At 57.8% G+C, this 18220-nt stretch overlaps 1 protein-coding gene across 1 annotated transcript in view; it reads right to left on the reverse strand.

The window, feature by feature from the left end:
- RUNX3 (RUNX family transcription factor 3) overlaps positions 1-18220 on the reverse strand; it is a 59413-nt gene that overhangs the window by 3822 nt on the left and 37371 nt on the right. The window contains exons 4-5 of the mRNA XM_030325315.1: positions 14701-14805; positions 3822-3980 (exon numbers count right to left, since the gene is read on the reverse strand). Coding sequence (XP_030181175.1) covers positions 3822-3980; positions 14701-14805 — 264 coding nt within the window. The remainder of the gene's footprint in view (positions 1-3821; positions 3981-14700; positions 14806-18220) is intronic.

An 18220-nucleotide genomic window follows, 5' to 3' on the forward strand; every position in this document is an offset into this window, starting at 1 on the left:
TTAACCTGGAGAGACCCAGAGTCCAGCCCAGGCACTGCGCTAGCTCCCTCGAGGATGGCTCCCCGCTAGACTCCGAGACAAGGGCATCTCAGCCTCTGCCCCCTACTCTTATAGTCACAGACCCGCCAAACCTCAGCATTCAAAGGGGCTTCGGGACTGAGTCTAATCCCTTCAGTAGGAAAACTCAGGCTCAGAGAGGGTGAGGCACTTGCCCAAGGGTCACACAGCACATCAGACCTGGCACAGAATCCTAGAGTTCGGGTTCTGAGCCCTGACAGGTGTCTGATAGGCAGGCAGCTGTCCCATCTCTGAGGCAGCACAGCACCTGTCCTGGGTCTGACACTTAGTAGCTGTGTGTCCTTGGGCAGGACACTTAACTTCCCTGTGCATCAGTCTTCCTACATGAAAAATAGAGACAATAATAGCTCCTGGAGTTAATGCACGTAAAGTGCACAGACCGGACGCAGAGCAGAGGCCCGAGGAGGGTTGCTGCAGTAGCTGTGACCCTCTGTGGCTCTGAGTACCCAGGAGATCTGGCCACTCCAGGGGCTGCAGAGATAAGGCCCTCCCCCTGGTCCTTCCTTGTACCCTGGCCGAGGGGGTAACTCTGGACAGCAGCAGAGAGGCGGGTGAGCCCCTGGCAGTGGTCCTGAGGGCAAGCCTGTCTGGTCCCCACCCCTCTATGCCACCCACCAACTAGGACTCAGGAGGAGACCAGTCGCTGTCACCCGGCCAGCTCTAGGCGGGCACTGCCTGCTCTGAGGACGGAGAGCTGCGGGTACCCTCGCGCCTCTTGATTCCCCAGATCTGCCCGACATGCCGTGTGATGTCAGGTGAGGCCCATAACTTCTCAGGGCTTTGGGGTCTTCCTGACTCCACTGGGGAGAGCTGCCTTAGCGGCGGGCTCTAGTTCTGGTCTTGGCTGTGAATCAGAAGGGAACAATGCTCCCAGGCTCGAGGTGGGTGGATGTGGGGACAAGGGTCCGGATGACTGCAGCCTTCTGGAACATTCTAACAGGTCCCTTGGCTGGTCAGTGCTGCCTTGAAATGTAAGGGGCCAGAGGTGCCTGGGTCCCCACCCTCGTCCCAGAACGCCAGTGCAGAAGGCCCTGTCGGCAGTGCCTGGCACCCTGAGCAGAGCCAAGTGTGGGGTTGACAACTCGACTCTGAGCCCAGGAAGTGAGTGGTGCCCACCGGATGGGAGCCGCATTCTCCAAACAAAGGAAACCCGAGCAGGGGCCCCAGGATGTGACAGTAGGGCTGCAGCCCAGGACACACAAGGCTGTGCAAGGTGGCCCCGGGTCCGGTGCGTGTGGCCTGTGGAGACCACGTGGCCCTCGGAGTTGCCTGGCCTGCCACTGTCCTCTCCTGCCTCCCTCCCGGAGCGGTGGGGGAAGCGTCTGCCCTCAGCACCCCTGTGGCTGCTGCCCCCCCCACCCCACCCCCAGCCCAGTAGCCCCAGGAAACCGGAGCTGGCCAGCTGTGGAGCAGCCAATCCCAACACTGGAAGGAAATGTTTATTTTCTTCTCCAAATTGCCCCAGCTGCTGCATGGTGGCTGAATGAGCCCTTTGAGCTGTGAGAAGCCCCCACTGTGGGCCCACAGCTGAGGGGGCCGGGGGCTGGGGTATGGAGGGCTGGGGGCCTCGGCACTGCTTGCTAGTGACCAAAGCCAGGGGGGTCAAAGGGCACAAGGGGCATCAGGAGAAGCGGTTGGGGGGGGGGGGTCCTGAAAATGATCCCAGGATAGATTCTGAAGGCAGAGGCTCATCCCACCAGAGGGGAACACCAATGAAGGGGCCCCAAAGCTAGCCCTGCTGACACCCCTCTGCGGCCGGTACTTTCTTCCTCCCACATTACAGATGAGAATACCGAGGTTCAGAGAGGTGAAGGACTTTGCCTAAGATCACGACCGAAGCCTGGCACAGCCCCTAGCCAGGTCCACCTGACTGCAAAGTTCATGCTCCTTTCCTGGTCCCGGTCATCAAGGGCCCTTCCTTCCACTCCAGAGAGGACAAGCCCGTGGATGGGGAGAGCTGGCTGGGGCAGGCGGCCACAAAAGGCTGCTGTGGATGATTAGGGAGGGGCTGGGGGCCCTGCTTCAGGATGCAGTAGAAGGGGAAGGACCGGGTCAGCCCTGCCCCCAGAGTGCAGGTAGGGGTTCTGGCCTGGCCCTCAGACTCCTGTAGCCACATCCACACAACTGTGGCAGCGAGGAGGGAGGCTTTCCTTCCACAGGAGCTGCTGGACAGGAAGCCACTGTTTACTCTCACCTTCTAGATTCCGGGGCTCCCTGGGCCCCAGCTCTGCCTGTAGCAGGGAAAGGCCTAGAGTGTTAGGCTACTGTACCTTGACAAGTGCTGGCCTGTGGGAAATGGAAGCATGCACAGCTTTGGGCAGGGGTGGGCCATGAGCCCAGGGAGCAGAGTACCTCCCACTGGTTCTTGAGGTCAGACCCTTGTGCGGCAGCCCCCTGGGCTCAAGAACTACTGAGTGTCTCAAAACTCACCAGCCCATGGGTCTTTCCCCACCCTGGGGGCTCAGTAGGGCCAAGAGTGGAAGCTTCCCACACCAGAATAGAAGGGACCATCTCTTCACCCCGAGGGACTATCGTAAGTCCCCCTGACACTGCATCATGCCTGGCGGCAAGGTCTCTCTTAGTGGAGAGCCCCAGGAAGCCCTCATATCAGCCTGGAGCATGGAGAAGGCAGTCAGTTTGTGCCCCTACCCGGGCTCTTCCTCCTTGGGGCCCCCTTGTCTGTGCCCTCAGAAGTGCAGGAAGCTCCTGGGGGTAGGTGCAGTGGGGCCCTTGGACCTGGTCAAAGGTCCAAAGTTTTGGGCTCTGCGACCCAAGAGTGGCCCTTAATTTCTTAAGCCTCAACTCGCTCATCTGCCAGATGGGTTCTAAGCAGGCCGAGAACACCCACATCAAGCAGCAGCAGCTGGCCCTCCCGCCTCTGTCCAGCACAGCTGACCAGGGCTCTCGGCCTCTGCCTGGCCAGGGGCCAGCCTCGCACGGTCCTCTGTGCCCCGACCCGCTGGCTGAGAGGGCCCGGAGTGCAGAGTAAATACTCACCACCCAGCCACTTAATGGGCACCTGCCATGTGCCAGGCATCCTGTCTGCTCTGCAAGGCCCCATCGTGCCTGCTGCGTCCACCCAGGCAATGGGGACAGAGACACGGTCTGGGGCTTCGGCCTAGATGCCTCCCTCCTCTTCTGTTTGGAGGAACTCCCTGGGGCGGGGAGGGGGTTGGGGGAAGGGAGGGCTTTTCCCAGGGGGTGCTGTGTGTTTCCGGGGCTGCCACATCACTTTGCTGTTTACGAAGGTTGTCTGAGTGCAGCCCTGGCATTTGAACATCTGACGCCCCGGGGCTGAGGCAGCCACCACTGCCCCTCTTTCAGACGACACAGCAGAGGCTCCGGCGGGGGCCACTGGGACTGGTCTGTCACAGGCTCCTTAGACAAGTCGTGCCCCAATTTTAATGGGTACACACACGGTGGGATTAATGCCCATCTCCCTCAAGGGACAGGGAGTTCCTGGAGGGCAGGGACCGTGTCTATTCATGCTGACCCCCCAGGCACGGCACATGACCCATGGTGGGTGTCAGTAAGCGTCTGCTGAGTGAATGAACGATGGGCCCAGCCCAGGTCGGGGCACATCCCTAGGAAACACCTGTAGGAGCAAATGAGCACCAGCGACCTCCTCCAAAAAACAAGGCGGTGCAGCGAGTGACCTTCAAATGAGCTTTCGGTCCGGAGGCGCAGGACCACGCCCCGGCCCCCCGTCCGCCTCCCCACTGCCCTTCCCGCCCGTGCCGCACCTTGGATGGGGGTCTGGGCCTGGCTGCTGAAGTGGCTGGCGGTGCTGATGGAACCGCGGGGACTGGGCGCGCTGGGCGTCACGCGCATGCGCAGTCTTTCCAGGTCCCCGAAGCGGTCGGGGAACGCCTTGGTCTGGTCCTCCAGCTTCTGCCGGTGCCCTGCAAAGCATTGGGGGGGGGGGTGTGGAAAGCCCGTCAGCAGCTGGTTCCTGAGAATCTCAGGGGGACCGAAACGCCTCACTCTGCTTGGCGGGGGGGGGGGGGGTGCGGTTCTCCCTGACACCTCTGCAGGGACAATCCTCAGGTTACTACCGACCTCTTTTCTGAGGTTCCCCAGAGACCTCATGCACAGAGAACGGTCATTATGGGCTGCCCCGGGGCTGCCGTGATGGCCCGCCTCACCCCTACCTGCTGGAGTAGGCATACGTGTTCTACTTGAACCTCAACAGCCCACTGTGCAGCACAAGTGTAAACTGAAGCAGCAGCCGTGTGAAATGGCTCAGGTGGGCTCCCGGGGGCGTGAGGGAGAGAGCCCCGGGGGCGGGGGGTGCTGCCACCCTTTACCTCCCCACCCCCCCTGCAAGAATAATTGGCCCTGGCCTGGGACAGCTGGCTGCTCTAGCCCTCAGCCATCCTGAGACCCCCCCAGCACAGCCCTTGTCCTCGCCGGGCCCCAGACAGAAGGGAAAATTCACCGGGACGTGCGGAGGCGGCATGGGGAGGGCCCGAACTCCCACCTCTGAATGGGAGCTGGGGACTGGGGACCGGGGCACCTGGCTTGGGGCATTACACGCGGAGAGACTGCTAGCATCTGCCACCACTTCTCTGCCACAGCCCACCCGGGGAAGGGCCCCAGCCTCGTCTCCTAGGCCCCAGAGGTGCGGGCAGGGCTGGGGTGGCCATGCGCCTGCCTCTGTGCAGCTGGCTGAGGGCTCCCCGCATGGCTTCTTGAATGACATCGGGTTTGTGGGGACCACCCCTCCCCTGCCACACCACATTTTCAACTATTCATTTTCCATTTCATAAGCAACACATGAATCTCTACAAAAACAAACGCACTGCAGAATTACAGATAAGGCTAATGACTCCTTCCACCCACCCTGAACCCCTCCCCAGAAATCTCTATGTGATCAGTTTGGGGGTCTTTCTTTCCAGCCTCTTTTTGGTTTCACGTGCATGGAAAACACAGAGCAAGTTTCTCCCAAGAACCTCTGGAGTGGTCTCAGGCTGGTTTATCATTCTGTAACTCGCTTTTCCAGCCAGGTGGACCACCTGTCTCCTGACCTGTAAAATGGGGGGAGTAACCCAGCCCCACAGAAACAACAGAGCTCCTGCTGAACCTCGGGGGGCCTCCTTGGGGCTCGGTGGGGGCTCAGCAAGTACGAGGAGGGCTGATCACTATGGCAGCAGATGTCCCTTGTTCCTGCTGGTCACAGCCCCTGGTGGCTGCCACTCGCTCAGCCAGTCCTCTAGGATGCTTAGGTCGTTTTGAAATTTTCTCCACTCTCCTTCACATGCAAAGTCCCTGTCACGGCCCAGAAACATCCCTATTCACACCTCTTTGTGTCTGGGGATCTCTCCAGCGCACAGACACTGGCATGGGCTGATCAGTCAGACACTAGCCGTGAGCCTGACACCCGACGCTGGCCTATTCCACTCCAATCAACCCTGAGGGAGGAGGCCAGGCCAGGCAGGGAGGCTAGGTTCTCTTTTTTACCAAGAGAATTGCAGCTCAGAGAGGCGAAGAGGCTTGTCTGCAGTCACACAGTGAGGAAGAGGGAACGATGTTTTGGATCTGGGACCCCTTGGAGAAGAAGCATGGGGAGGGGCTGAGGGAGAGGGAAGGCTTGCCTGAGTCCTCGGGTCTGCAGGGGCATGCCGAGTTTTCTAGATTGACAAGGAGAGAAGAAGAGGGAAGTAGGTAGGAAGTGAAACAGAACTCCTCACCATCCTTCCTGAGGCCTGGAAAATGGCATCCTGGGGGCCTGAAAAAGCATGAAATGACTGTTGACCTCCCTTGGGGATGAGGGGACAGAGTTGGAGGCCTCAGAACAGGTTTGACTTCTGATTTTCAAAATGGGGATGCAACGGATTCTGGCACCACAGACGCCCAGGCTCCCTGCACACCCCTGCCTCCCATGGGCATCTGAGGGCTCTTGGGGAAGAACTTGGGAGTCCTGGGAGCCACAGTGGGCTCGGCAAGTCACCAAGGAGCCGGGAACCCCCCTTCTCCTCCCAGGAGGCCCCAGGCCTGGAGCCCAAGGGACATTTGTCTGCCGCGGCCTCCCAGGACCTTTGGCAAGGGGGGAAATGTAGGCTGGGTAAGTTCAGCTGGAGCCAGGGCTACGGACTCTGAGGCCTCTGGGGGCCGGCAGACCATGAACGAGGCACTCGGGGTGGGTGGGGAGTGAGGCGGACTGGAAGAGGGAGTCCTTTGCAGGAGGGGCAGTTGTCCCCCGGTCCAGCCGACGGGTGCCCTCGTGGGGGTGGACCCAGTGTTGCCAGACCCACCAGTTTGGCAGGAGAACAATAAACTTGCTTTTATGTGAAATCTTCCATGCTTTCTATGCTGGCAATTCACTCCAATACCGAGAAACAAAACAAAACAAAGAAAAGGAAAGAAACATCCCAAACCAAGTCGTAGGATGTGTCCTGCTCAGGGGCTGCCAGTTTACAGCCTCCAAGTTCGAGATTTCAGCGTCCGGTTGGTTGTGTAACCTTAGCCCCTGAGGACTGCTTCATGGCTACCCCTCAGGAGGTGGTCTCGAGGGGGGTGCCGCAGGGCTCGGCCCTGATAAGCCTCGGAAGAAATGTTGTTGCCGTTGCTGCTGCGGCCACGGAAGAACCAGCAGGGTGGTGAGGACAAGCTGGAGGGCAAATGAATTCAGAACGATCTCAACAGGCAGGAAGTCGGCCGGATAGACGTGGAGACTGCAGACTGACCTGACAGCAGCTTGGGTGCGAAGATTCTGGGTGTCTTAGTCGACCACAAGCTTGAAGTGAGACAACGGGGGCTGCACAAAAACTCGTGCGATACGTCCGGCCTCCTGATGATCGCCATTGTGGAACGAAGCCCCGTTTCTGAGTCACGCTGTGTACGCGGCATTTGCGGCCCAGCGGAAGGAGGGCAGGGTTCACAGCCAGCCTGGGTTCGAGGTTGGGCCCAGCCACTTGTGCAGCTTGGTGGCCTCACTCAAGTCACACGCCCTTTCCCCCACCCCAAGCCGCAGTGTCCCCATTGTGGCCACACAAGGTCTATAAATGCCCTCCAGCTACATGGGTTACTTCTATACCCCAGCTCCTGCCAAGGGAGGGTGAGATTATCACCCCCATGTCAGAGATCAGGACACCGAGGCCACGACTGTAAGTGTGGGACAGAAAACGGGGTCAGCAGAGCCAGCACTGGCGTGCAGACCCCTGAGACCGAGTCCCTTGACGCTTTCCTTTTTGCTCCCACTGTACAGATGGGGCTACTGAGGCTTCCAGAGGAGATCTCTGCTATGTGGTCGGTTTGGGCTAAAAGTCAGGTAATCTGGCCCCGAAGCATATACTCCACCACGCGCTGTGCTGCCGTCACAAAGGGCCCGCCCCCTGGAGTGTGGGAGTTCTCACAGGGCTTTGGGAATTGCTTCCTTGTTGCTGGGAAACAAGGGAGGGGCAGGGGGAAGCTGAGGTGGCTCCACGTGGCCCGGGCGCCGGAGAGTCTCAGAGCCACAGGGCCCCGGCCTTCACACTTGGAGCAGAACGGAACTTCCTGTGCCCGAGGAAAGATGGGCCCACAGAATAGACCTCTTTCATTTGGCCACCCACAGTGGGAGCCGGTGGTGGTGGTGGTGGTGGGGGGGGGGCTTGGCCTCGCTCACTCGGTCATCTGGGGCTCAGCCCTTTCACACCGTGCCTCAGTTTCCCCTCTGCACAGCTTGCTCACTGGGGGCCCCTCTAAGCTTTGAGAGTCCCTGGCTTAAGATGACCACTACCGGTGGGAGCCACCGGCCATACTCAGGCCTCCAGAAGAAAAGGAGGCAGGGTTGCTTGCTCCATGGGTCACCCACCCCCCACGCCCCCACCCCACCTCTCTCCTCTTGCTGCTGTTCTTAGAGTTTCTCAAGTATGCTCTGCCTCTCACACTTCAGAGCCACAGCTCAGGCACAGCCCCCACCAGGAATGCTTTTCTGTCCTTTGGGGCTCACCCCAAGAGCCCCTCCCTGGCAGGAAGACCCCTTGTCCCAGCACCGAGCCTCTGCAGCACCCCGTAGGCTGAGAGCAGCAGCTAGCGGTGCCGGAAATAAAAATAGCAGCCCCTGCTTGCTGAACGCTCCCTCCACTCCGGCGTCTAAGGTGTTGACATGGCATTGCCTTGTTTCACCCTGCATCTTCTCACTGTCCCTACTTTACAGGTGAGAAAACTGAGGCTCGGTGAGGGGCAGTGACATGTCTGAGGTCACACAGATGGCTTGAGGCCACCTTCTCTCCCTGGAGTCCATCCTGAAAGCAAGGAGCCTGGGTTTTGACAATCATGGGTTCCAGATAACAGGTGTTAGGGCCGAGCCCAGGGCCCAGGGCAACTCTCTGCGGGCCCAGGAGGATGGGCCTGGGAAGAAGAGGAGAGGGTCTCAGTGGACTCCACCAGGAGCCCCGCCCTGCTCTGCAGCTCAGTGCTGAGCGTCCAGCTCTCTAACCACGTTTTGCTCTGACCCACCAAGTCTCTCTCCTCCTCTGGGCCTTAACCACTGCAACGGTCAAGTGGTTTTCATACTGCCTAACCCCCAAGGTGAGGATAAGCTGCAGGACAGACCCTAAGTGTTTAAAAGTAAAACACTTTGCAGGGAGGATGGGGGCCACCTGGGTAAGGCCCCACCTTGGCCCACCACACCTGTCAGCCTCCAGTAGCTGAGCTCAAGTCACTGCCGGTCCCTGCAGCATGCCTCGATTAGTGCCGTGACCCTCATTTATAGGAGGCCAAGGTCCCAGTGGCCCAGGCCTGTATGAGGCAGTTCTCACCCACTGGGGATCTTGGGCAGGTCACCTTCTCCCTCTGGGCCTCAGCTGTCTCATCTGTAAAATGGAGATCACATTGGAACTCCGAAGGGTGTGGACAGGCTGCAGGAATTAAACAGGTGGTCCGGCCTAGGCCCTCAAGGAAGGCGTTCTGGGCGCCATAGTTCTTCCTTAACGTGTCTATACGGTAGGCATGCCCAGCCTCGCAGGTGTAGGAGAAGGGCCAGAAGCGGGGGAAAGGAATACTGTGGTCCAGCCACGCCGAGTGATTCACCCAGGGTCACACGGTGCTGGAGGAAGAGAACGAGGGCTGGATTCTGGGCTGGGGGCTCCCTTCCCACCAGTCCCTAGGCATCCTTCATCACCACCAGCTGGGCCGGCACGGGGTCCCTGCACCTGCCAAGTACCTGGTGCTTCTTGGGGACCGTCAGGGCCATCCCTCTGCCTTCGTGCTGCCCCAACACAAGTCCCCATGATGAGAGCAGCAACCACTTTTGCAGGCACCTACGAGGGGCCAAGCACCGTGCTAGGTGAGCCACGCATATCGTTTATAAGGGCCATAACCCTCTGAGGGGCTGCTACCATCACCCCCATTTTACAGGTGGGAAAGTGGAGGTGCGAGGTCAAGGTCAAACCTGGACCGGTCAGCACGTTGCACGAAGCTTGGCGGCTGAGGTCTCGGCTTCCCAAGCGCTCCGAGAGAGGAGAGCCGGGCTGACTGGCGGTGAGGTCTGACTGGCAAGCGACCAGCTCGGCGCTCGGCCTCAGCTGGGTGGGAGAGGGACGGGGAGGCAGGGGACAGGGGACAGGGAGAAGCAGAGCCGGGCACAGGAAGAGCGGCGGCTGCCGGGAACAATGTGGGCCCCAATTACGGGGCCCTTCACCCATCCGAAGCCACTCAGCTGCCTCCTCGGCTGCCTGGCCCGGCTCTGGTGCGGTCACAGCCCAGACACAGCAGCCACTGTCCGCCCAGCTGCGGGGTGGGGCCCCCGGGCCCCAGGCCCGCTCTGTGGCCTGTCAGGAGATTTACACCCGACTCTTAACAACCGCGGGGAATCGCAGGCGGGTGCTGGGCCCCGGGTGGTCTGCCTTGAATCGGCCCCCTGTGAGCAGATGAAAGCCGGTCGGTGGCTGGGCTGGGAAACCGGCTGGCCGGGGGCCAGCGGGCAGGGAGGCAAGCGGCTCCCTCCCAGGGCCACAACTGGGGCTTCCAGCAGCCTGGGGTTGATTAGGGGAGCCCGGGAGGTCTGAGGTTAACCCCTTCCCTCCTGCTGGGTGCACTCCCCTGGGGACCTAGGGGGTCCTGGGAGTACGGGCCTCTCCTCAGAGGAGTTGCTTCTCCTCAGCCCAGGCCTCCCTCTACCTCCCCACACCTGGAGCGGAGACCGAAATTGTGGCAACTCTAGGACCCTGGAAGGCCCCGCTATGGGCTTAGGGTCACGCTTCCTGCCCGTGCCGTCCGGAGCCTGTTTGCTTACTTCCTTCAGGCCTCTCTGGTCAAATGTCACCTCCTCAAGAGGCTTGCCCGGTATCCCCTCCCTGCCCACATCCCATCCCTGTGCGCTCTACCCCTTCCCCCAGCTTTGTTTTTCCCCATAAGACTTCTCACAACCTGAGATTAAGTCGACTAATCATTTAGGTACTTCATTTGTTCAACACATATTTACTGAGCACCTACTAAGCGCTCATGTCTGTATTCCAGGGTCTATGCCCGCACGTGGCAAAGCAGAGGAAAGAACTTCTGCCCCACGGAGCGTACGTAATAGTGAGCGGAGATGGGAAATAAATGACATAAATGAGTGAACTCTATTGCATCTTGGAAGGTGATCAGGGTTCTAGGTAAAAATCAAAGCTGGTAAGGGGTGGGTGCATGTGCGTGATTTGAAACAGCATGACGGTGGTGGGGGTCTCACTGAGAAGTTTGAGTGAAGCCTTCATTCAGGGTGGGAAAGTACAAGCCACGCATCTGGGGGTGTCTGTGTTTCAGAGAGAGAGAACAGCAGTGCAAAGGCCCTGAGGCAGGGATGTGGCCGCCCAGTTTGAAGACCAGCCAGGAGGCCAGGGTGGCCAGAGTGGGGTGAGCAAGGAGGATGTCAGAGAGGAAGTCAGGGGGTAACGAGCACAGATCACGTGGGGTGCTGTGGCCACAGGGACAATAGAACTATTTATACCATCTTTCCCCACCTCTAATGTAGAAGACCCAAGTGGGACGGAGCCTGTCTATTGGGCTCACTGTGGCATTCCCAGTTTCTAGAACAGTGCCAGACACATGAAAGGTGCCCAGGAAAATATCTGTTGAAATCATTCCATGTACATTTTTGGGAAGAAAGGGCCCACAGGCAAGATGCTCGAACTGTCCCCCTTTGCCTCCGGCCGGATTAAAAACTTGGGTCCTACCCTTTCAGGTGCCAGCACCTGCTAAACCCAATCGCCAGGCACCGGACTGCCTCCCGCCTGAATCCCGGACCCTGCTCAGCCACCTGCTTTTGAACCAGCCCCCGGTGACTATGAGGGACACCAGCATCGAGAACCTCAGAAACCAAGGCCACACAGGCAGGAAGCCACCAAGCTAGCCTTCAAGCCCAGCCAGCCACCTGGCTGCATATCGGGCATGCTCTGCAGGGCACCAGAGGGGAACGACCCAGCCACAGAACCCACAGCTGGGCCTCAGGGATCTGCAGACTCCTACTCCTTGGCTCCCAGGACCAGCCCCTACTCCCACCGCCACGCCACACAAGGCTCAACCCTCACATGGGGTTGGGAGTCACAAAGCAGGAGAAAAGCCCAGAAAGGAAATCCTGTGATAATCCCTGAGGATTTGGGTACTTCCTGCGGGCTGTGCAGCTGCAGGCTCCTTTAACGCTCAGGACAACTCCCCAGAGCAGATGCTCCTATTCTCCCCATTTTACAGATGAGGCACAGTGAGGCAGGAAGGCCCTTCCAAGTGGCCCTCACTTCCCTGAGCCCCAGACTGGAGCCCATGGGGTGCACTGAAACTCACCCTTGGGCACGTGGCTCTGCCTCCTGGCCTGTCTCCTCCCGGGTGGTCGCAGACCTGTTACTGGGGACCTGGCACACGAGGAGTGCTTGGTGACCAGCAGCATTGATCGGGTCTCTCACCTCTTACAGGTGGGGAAACGGAGGCCCGGAAAGGAGGAGGATTTGTCCAAGGTCACAGACAAGGCCAGGGTGGGGATGGCAGCCAGGGTGCGGGTGAGACCTGACCTGAAGGCCTGGGTGGGCGGGGGCACAGGCAAGCAGGCCCTCAGGACGGGAGACCTGGAGAACTGCCTCCTCCCACAGCTGCTCTTTTCTATAAATAAGCTTCTGCGAAGATTTTGTTTGAACAAGTCTCTTTAATGAGACTTAAAGGCCTAGAGAGGGGTGCCATTTGCCTCGGGTCACACAGCCAGCCTGGCCTCGGACTCCGGCCCATCTCCCGGGCTGGCTTCTCTTTCCTTCCTCTTGCTGTCTCCCCTCCCTCCGGCCTCGGGTGCCTTGTCCTGTGCAGTCCCCTGCCGCCCCCCCCCCCCACTGCCTTCCCCTATCAGCTCACCCCCAGAAGGGCTGTCTCAGGTCTGGGGACCCCAGGAGAGAAGAGCCAGCAGGGGATTTGAACTGGGGGCTCCCAAAGGCAGGGCCACACCCCTGCCCTTATCCAGGGCCCTCAAGGCGGGGCAGGGGGGTGGTAGGCAGCTCTGGGCTGAGAATGGCTGGACATGGGGGGTTCTGAGGGATTCCAGGCATTGCTGGGCCCCTGGGAACCTTCCTAGCAAGCTCCAAGACCCCCTGCCACATGCCTCTATGGACTGGGTGCTCACTGCTTTGTGGAGTGGCTCCTAAGTGCTGCATCATCGCAGTGAAGCCGACTGTGGCTCCCGTCCGTCCCGATTCTGCCCCTGGAGACAGAGTGGTGTGCCACCTGTTTGATACCTTTAGGGCCATGGCTTGGGCTGCCCCCCTGCTGCGGACCAAGAGTCACCACCCACCGATGGTGCTCGTGGTGGAAATGCACGGTGGTGGCCAGGTGCTGGGGATAACCGAACACCATGGCTCCAGTGACTCACCAGGACCCTCCCCCTGCCACAGCCAGATGCTATCCACATGCCATCACTGGTCTCTAGGCCTGTGGTGTGGGTGGTAGCACCCCACTTCCTGGAGGCGGGGGGGCTGAGGCTGAAAGAGGCCAGCAGTTTCCCCAACATCCCCAACCAGGCAGGCTGTCTTCCGCATCCTGGTGGCTCATGGCTCACAAGGGTTTCCCAGACATCACCACCTCGAGACTCTTAGGGTCACTGACTCAGTTCACAGGTGACAAGACTGAGGCCCAAAAGGCAACACGACTTGTCCAGGGCCATGGATCCCAAGGCCAGGGGCATGGACCCATCCACATCCAGTCCCGGCAAGAATCTGGCCGGAGCAGATGCCTGCCTTTGGGTCTGAAGACCATATGAGGGAGCTAAGGGAGGCCGGAGGAGGGGGCCCTGAGGGCCTTCAGGGAGAGTCATCCAGGGACACCAAGCCCAGCTTTAAGCCTTCCCCAAGTGGCCAGACACCGGAGTGGGCCTCGGAATTGGACAGATGGGGAGCTAGGTCAGTCTGATTCCCCAGGAGGAGGGGCCAGCCCTGGGTGGCCCTCACTGACGACACCCTGGCAGAGCCCCATCTGTTCTGAGCCTCCTGGGCTCCGGTCCCCATTCTGTCTTCCTGCCCCAAGTCCACCCAACTTGGAATGGAAATCGACGATGACTGTCTCTGGGAAGACAGGGCCCCTCCCAGCACCAAAGGCCATGGGAGGCCCTGGCAGGTTCTCAACGTTCCCTGGCCTGGACTCTCTCCCCACTGGAACTGGGGTGACCCTTTGGCTCTGCTGTCGTAAGGATCCCAACGGACAATAAATGTGAGAGGGTTTTCTAAACTCTAAAGGGCCACGAGTAGGAAGGGAAAGGCAGGGTAGCTCCCGATACCCCACACTGAGCATGTTACAAGTTGGGAGGTGGGGTGGTTCAGAATGAGCACTCTGGTCAGGGCTCAGAAAGCAGCCAGTCCAGAAATGGCCAGCTGGCCAGCTGGTTCTCTGTTTCTTTCATTCATTCATTCATTCATTCATTCACTCATTTAGTGAACACAGACCTCTGGCCCATTCTGTGGCAGCTGCCCCTCAAGTGCCCATAATGTAAACCTGCAAACAGCATTATCCTTCAGCAGGCAGAAGCAATTAAACACAAACTCTCTTTGATGCTAAAAGGCACACATCAGGACTCCCTGCGCATAGTAGGTGCTCAGTAAATATCTGCAGAATCAAGTTCGCATTCTTGAGTGTGGGTTTTGGGGTCAGAGTGCCCAGGCTGCGTGTGACTTAAGTCACATACTGAGACCCAAAGAAAGTTTCCAAGGAGGGGATGTGGCCTCCCAGCCAGACCAACTCCTGTTTTTGATGGCTCCCTCCCTCAGCCACTGGCAGAGGAAGCTGGGACAGAGTAGAGCAAACCTGGCCCGACCTCCCCCCACCCCCAACACTCACAAATACCCTATTGGAAGACTTTTCCATCTAGTTCCTTTCCCTAACAGATGCCAAACACAAATCCATACTCTCTCAGCTGGCTGTCAGTGGGCAGTCCTGGGGGGGGGGTCAAGCTGATTCTGCCATTACCCCTTCCTATGGTCCTTGCTGGCCTCCAGCAGTCCAGGGATAAGCACAGAGGGTTTGGGTTTATTGGCAGGCACCCGGAGTGCACAGGGATGTAGAGCCCAGGAGTGCAGCCCCCTGATGAGAGCGTTTCAGGGGACCACTGCCATCTGTCTGACCTCGGCTGCTGCCCTTCCCCCTGCTGGACCCTCCTCCCCACTGCCCAGCGGGCTCAGTGGCTCGGGCACTTACGTCTGGGTTCCCGGGGTCCATCCACGGTCACCTTGATGGCTCGGTGGTAGGTGGCCACTTGGGTGGGGTTGGTGAACACGGTGATGGTCAGTGTGAAACTCTTCCCTGGGGGGGAGTGGAGAATAAAGGCAGGAGGTTGGCACCTGGAGCTGTTAACAACACCCCGTCTCCCTCCCAGAAGGGGCAGATCTCTCTCCTTCGAACCTGGGCAGAAGATGGGGCTGTGGGTGAAGTTCCAGCTGCTGGCCTTGGCATTCAGGGCCCCAGGAGGTCTGGCACCAACTTTATCACCTTCCCCCTCCCCATGCTCTGGCCACCCTGCTAATTTTCTCCCTGCTTCCTGGCTTTTGCGATTTGGGGGTGCGATTTTCGCAGCGACCCTTGCAATTTGGGGGGGGGGAGCACCGCACGTATAACTACAAAAATATGTATAAAAACTCACATATTTTTTCCTAAAGGTAATGAGTGATCTTTATAGAAAATTTGGGGAACACAGAAAAATCGCCCACGGTTCAACTAGCCAGGAATAAACACTATTAACATTTGGGTGTTTTCTCCTCTAATCCTTTTTTGTGTGGGTTATGTGTATTTACAGAGTTGCAATGATACCAAAATACATATTTTCATACCCTGGTTTTGTTTTCTTTCATTTAACCTCACATCATAAGCACTTTCTCATGTCGTTAAAAATCCTTCATAAACTTCATTTTTAATGGCTGCAAAATATTTCAACTCACAGAAGCCTCATCTTTTATTTATCTGTCTTACTCTCTGACGCCCCTGCTGACTTCTCACTGGTGTGTGCAGCTGGGGCTGAAAAGGGGCTGATTTGGGAGCTGCCGACATTTCATTTGTACACGCAACTGTTATTTCCAGAACTCTGTTCTATTTTTAGACAGACATTTGGCTCCAAAGTCTCCATTCAAAATTCCTAAGAGAGGAAAAACTTTTAAAATGATAATTTTTTTTAACCAGTTAGAATAAAATGAAAACGACCTTTCGTTTATAAAAATCTTTGTCTCCATCTCTGCTGATTTCCTCAGAAAAGATTCCAAGAAGTGGTGAGTGATTTCATCGCAGTCAGAGGGTTGGGGCGTATTCAGGGGCATTGATCTCTCTGGCGAGATGGTGCTCTAGAGAGTCACCGCGACCGTGACAGCTGTCAGCGCGGTGCCATCGGCAGCATGGCCGCCTGTCAAGGTGGAAGGAAGATCTTACTGCCCCTGACTCAGTTTGCCTTTTGGCCATGCCCAGTGAGACTGAAAGTTTTGACACGTTCATCCTCTGTCCTAACCCAACGCCAACTATCGCCTCGATGTTCCTTTATGCTTTCCTATTGGCATTTCGGCGCCTTTGGGAGATCGCTCTGTAGTAGCCTCTGAGCGCTTTCCCCGCCCTTTGTGTGGCCATCAGTTTCTCAGCTCAGTGGCCTTTCTGTCTTGCGATTTGCTTTTTGCCTTCTGACCCCGAGCTGGTTTGCATTTCCAGTGCTTCCTCTCGCTGGTGCTTTCTCCTACTGTCTTATGTTGAGGCGGGTTTCCCCGTGTAACAAGCGAATCGAGGCTTCCCCTCGATAAACAGCCTTCTTCTCTACCTTCTACCTCTAATTCTTTGGCTCTTCTGGGGGGTATAAGTGGTGGGTGGGGTATGAGGTCAAGATTCTCCTCAAAGGGCAACCCAATTCTCCTCTCACCTTCGCTGAAGTAGGCCTCTCCTCTCCTGCCCTCTTTTCTAGTAGCATCAAAGCCCCCACACGGTCTGAGACTGGGGAGGGTGCGAGGGGAGCCTCGCTGATCCCCCAATGCCGGCCTCCTCCTTCTCTGCCCCTGAGTATCCCTATCTCTGCACCCCAGTTGCAGACCCAGGGGCTCCCTAAGGGCAGGGGCCTGTGGGCCACGGGCGGGCGCCGAGGGAGGCAGCCTGAGTGGACCCCTCTGCAGCCCCTGTACTCCCGGCAACTCTCCAAGGCAGGCAGGCAGGCAGCCAGTCTTGATGTCCCCGCTTCACAGGCGGGAGAGGAGCTCTCAGGGCAGGGAACGCTGCTTAGCGGTTCTCTTTGCACGGCTGGGTCCAGTGATCCATGAAAACTCTAGCCCCCGAAACAGGAGATCCAGAGCGGAAGGAAATCAGGCTTCCGGGGCCCCGGCACGGAACCCTCGGGCTTCTGAGACACCAGGGGGTGGGTTACATTGAGGTGCGGCTCAAACTGGGGAAGAGTGGGGCCTCTCTGGAAGAATTTTCCTGAGCCAGTCCGCTGGAGGCAGGGACGGAAATGCAAACAGCGCCTGCTCCTGGACTCCAGGGTCTGCAGAAATCTAACCCCTCACGCTCAGACCACAGGGGCACTTTCCACGGTTTCTGGAGACTGGAAGTGCAGAAGGTCTAGGGAAATGCCAGGCCGCAGGCTCCCTGCCTACCCCCTCCTGGGACCTGCCTTCCCTCACTCTTTGGTCACTTTTCTCCTGGACTCCTCCCCCTCCCCAACCAGCTGGGCACTTTCTGGGGGGGGGGTCCCCAGGCCTCTGCCACTTCCAATGCCTCCTTGAACTGCTGGGTGCCAGGCTGGATGGACCCCAATTATTGAAGTGCTCCTGCCACTCTCTCTGGACTCCACTGAAAAGTCACCTCCTCCGTGAGGCCCTCTCTGGTCACTTTATCAAAAGCAGGCATCTTAAACCTGGCCTCCGAGGCTCCTTCTCAGAATTAAGTGCGCCCATGAGCAGGGACAGGAAAACAAAAATGACAATTGTATTGTCCCTAACCTCTGGCTGCAATTTAGCATCTCCCTCAAGTATGACCGTCGGCAGCAAACCACAGAGGTATTACAGAAGTTCCTGTGACCTTGTCACCAACAGACGTCACAGGTATTTACATATCACATTACTGACGTTGCAAATTTCTCTAAATATCTTTTGTGCTCGTCACAACCTCAGAATCGTGGTCGTCATCAGACCCATTGCCACATCTTACCATTTAATACGCTAATAAAGCAGCACATTTATCCCAATTTTAAAAGACATTTTGCTAACTATGTTTTATTGTCATTGGTTTCCATTGTAATCCTTTGTGTTTTATTTGATTCGGTAAAACACATTATTCTGAAACTGTCAGGCGGGCCATAGGGTAAAAAAAAAAAAAAAAAAAAAGGAAAAAAAAAAGGTTAAAGACCTCAATCTGAAGCATCAGAGACCCTCTCGCTCCCACCCTACCTTGGGAGGGAGCTGCTTGTCCCTTGTTCACTGCTGCGTCCCCAGCCCCAAGGACAGCATCTGGCACAATAGGAGATGCTCAGTAGATGTTGGTTAAATAAATTAAGGGAGAGACGACCGTTCCCATTTTGCAGATGAGAAAACTGAGGCTGACGGAGGGGCAACGAGTCATCCACGTCACACAGTATTTGGGCAGGGCCCAAAAGGTTAGAATGTGCTGGGGCCTGTGCCCCCACCGCATACTAAGGACCCCCTCCTGGGGAGTGAGAAGCCCCCACTCTCACCAGGCACTAAACGGTAAGCCATCCCTG

The sequence above is a fragment of the Lynx canadensis genome, chromosome C1 (assembly GCF_007474595.2).
Source record: "Lynx canadensis isolate LIC74 chromosome C1, mLynCan4.pri.v2, whole genome shotgun sequence".
NCBI lineage: Eukaryota > Metazoa > Chordata > Mammalia > Carnivora > Felidae > Lynx > Lynx canadensis.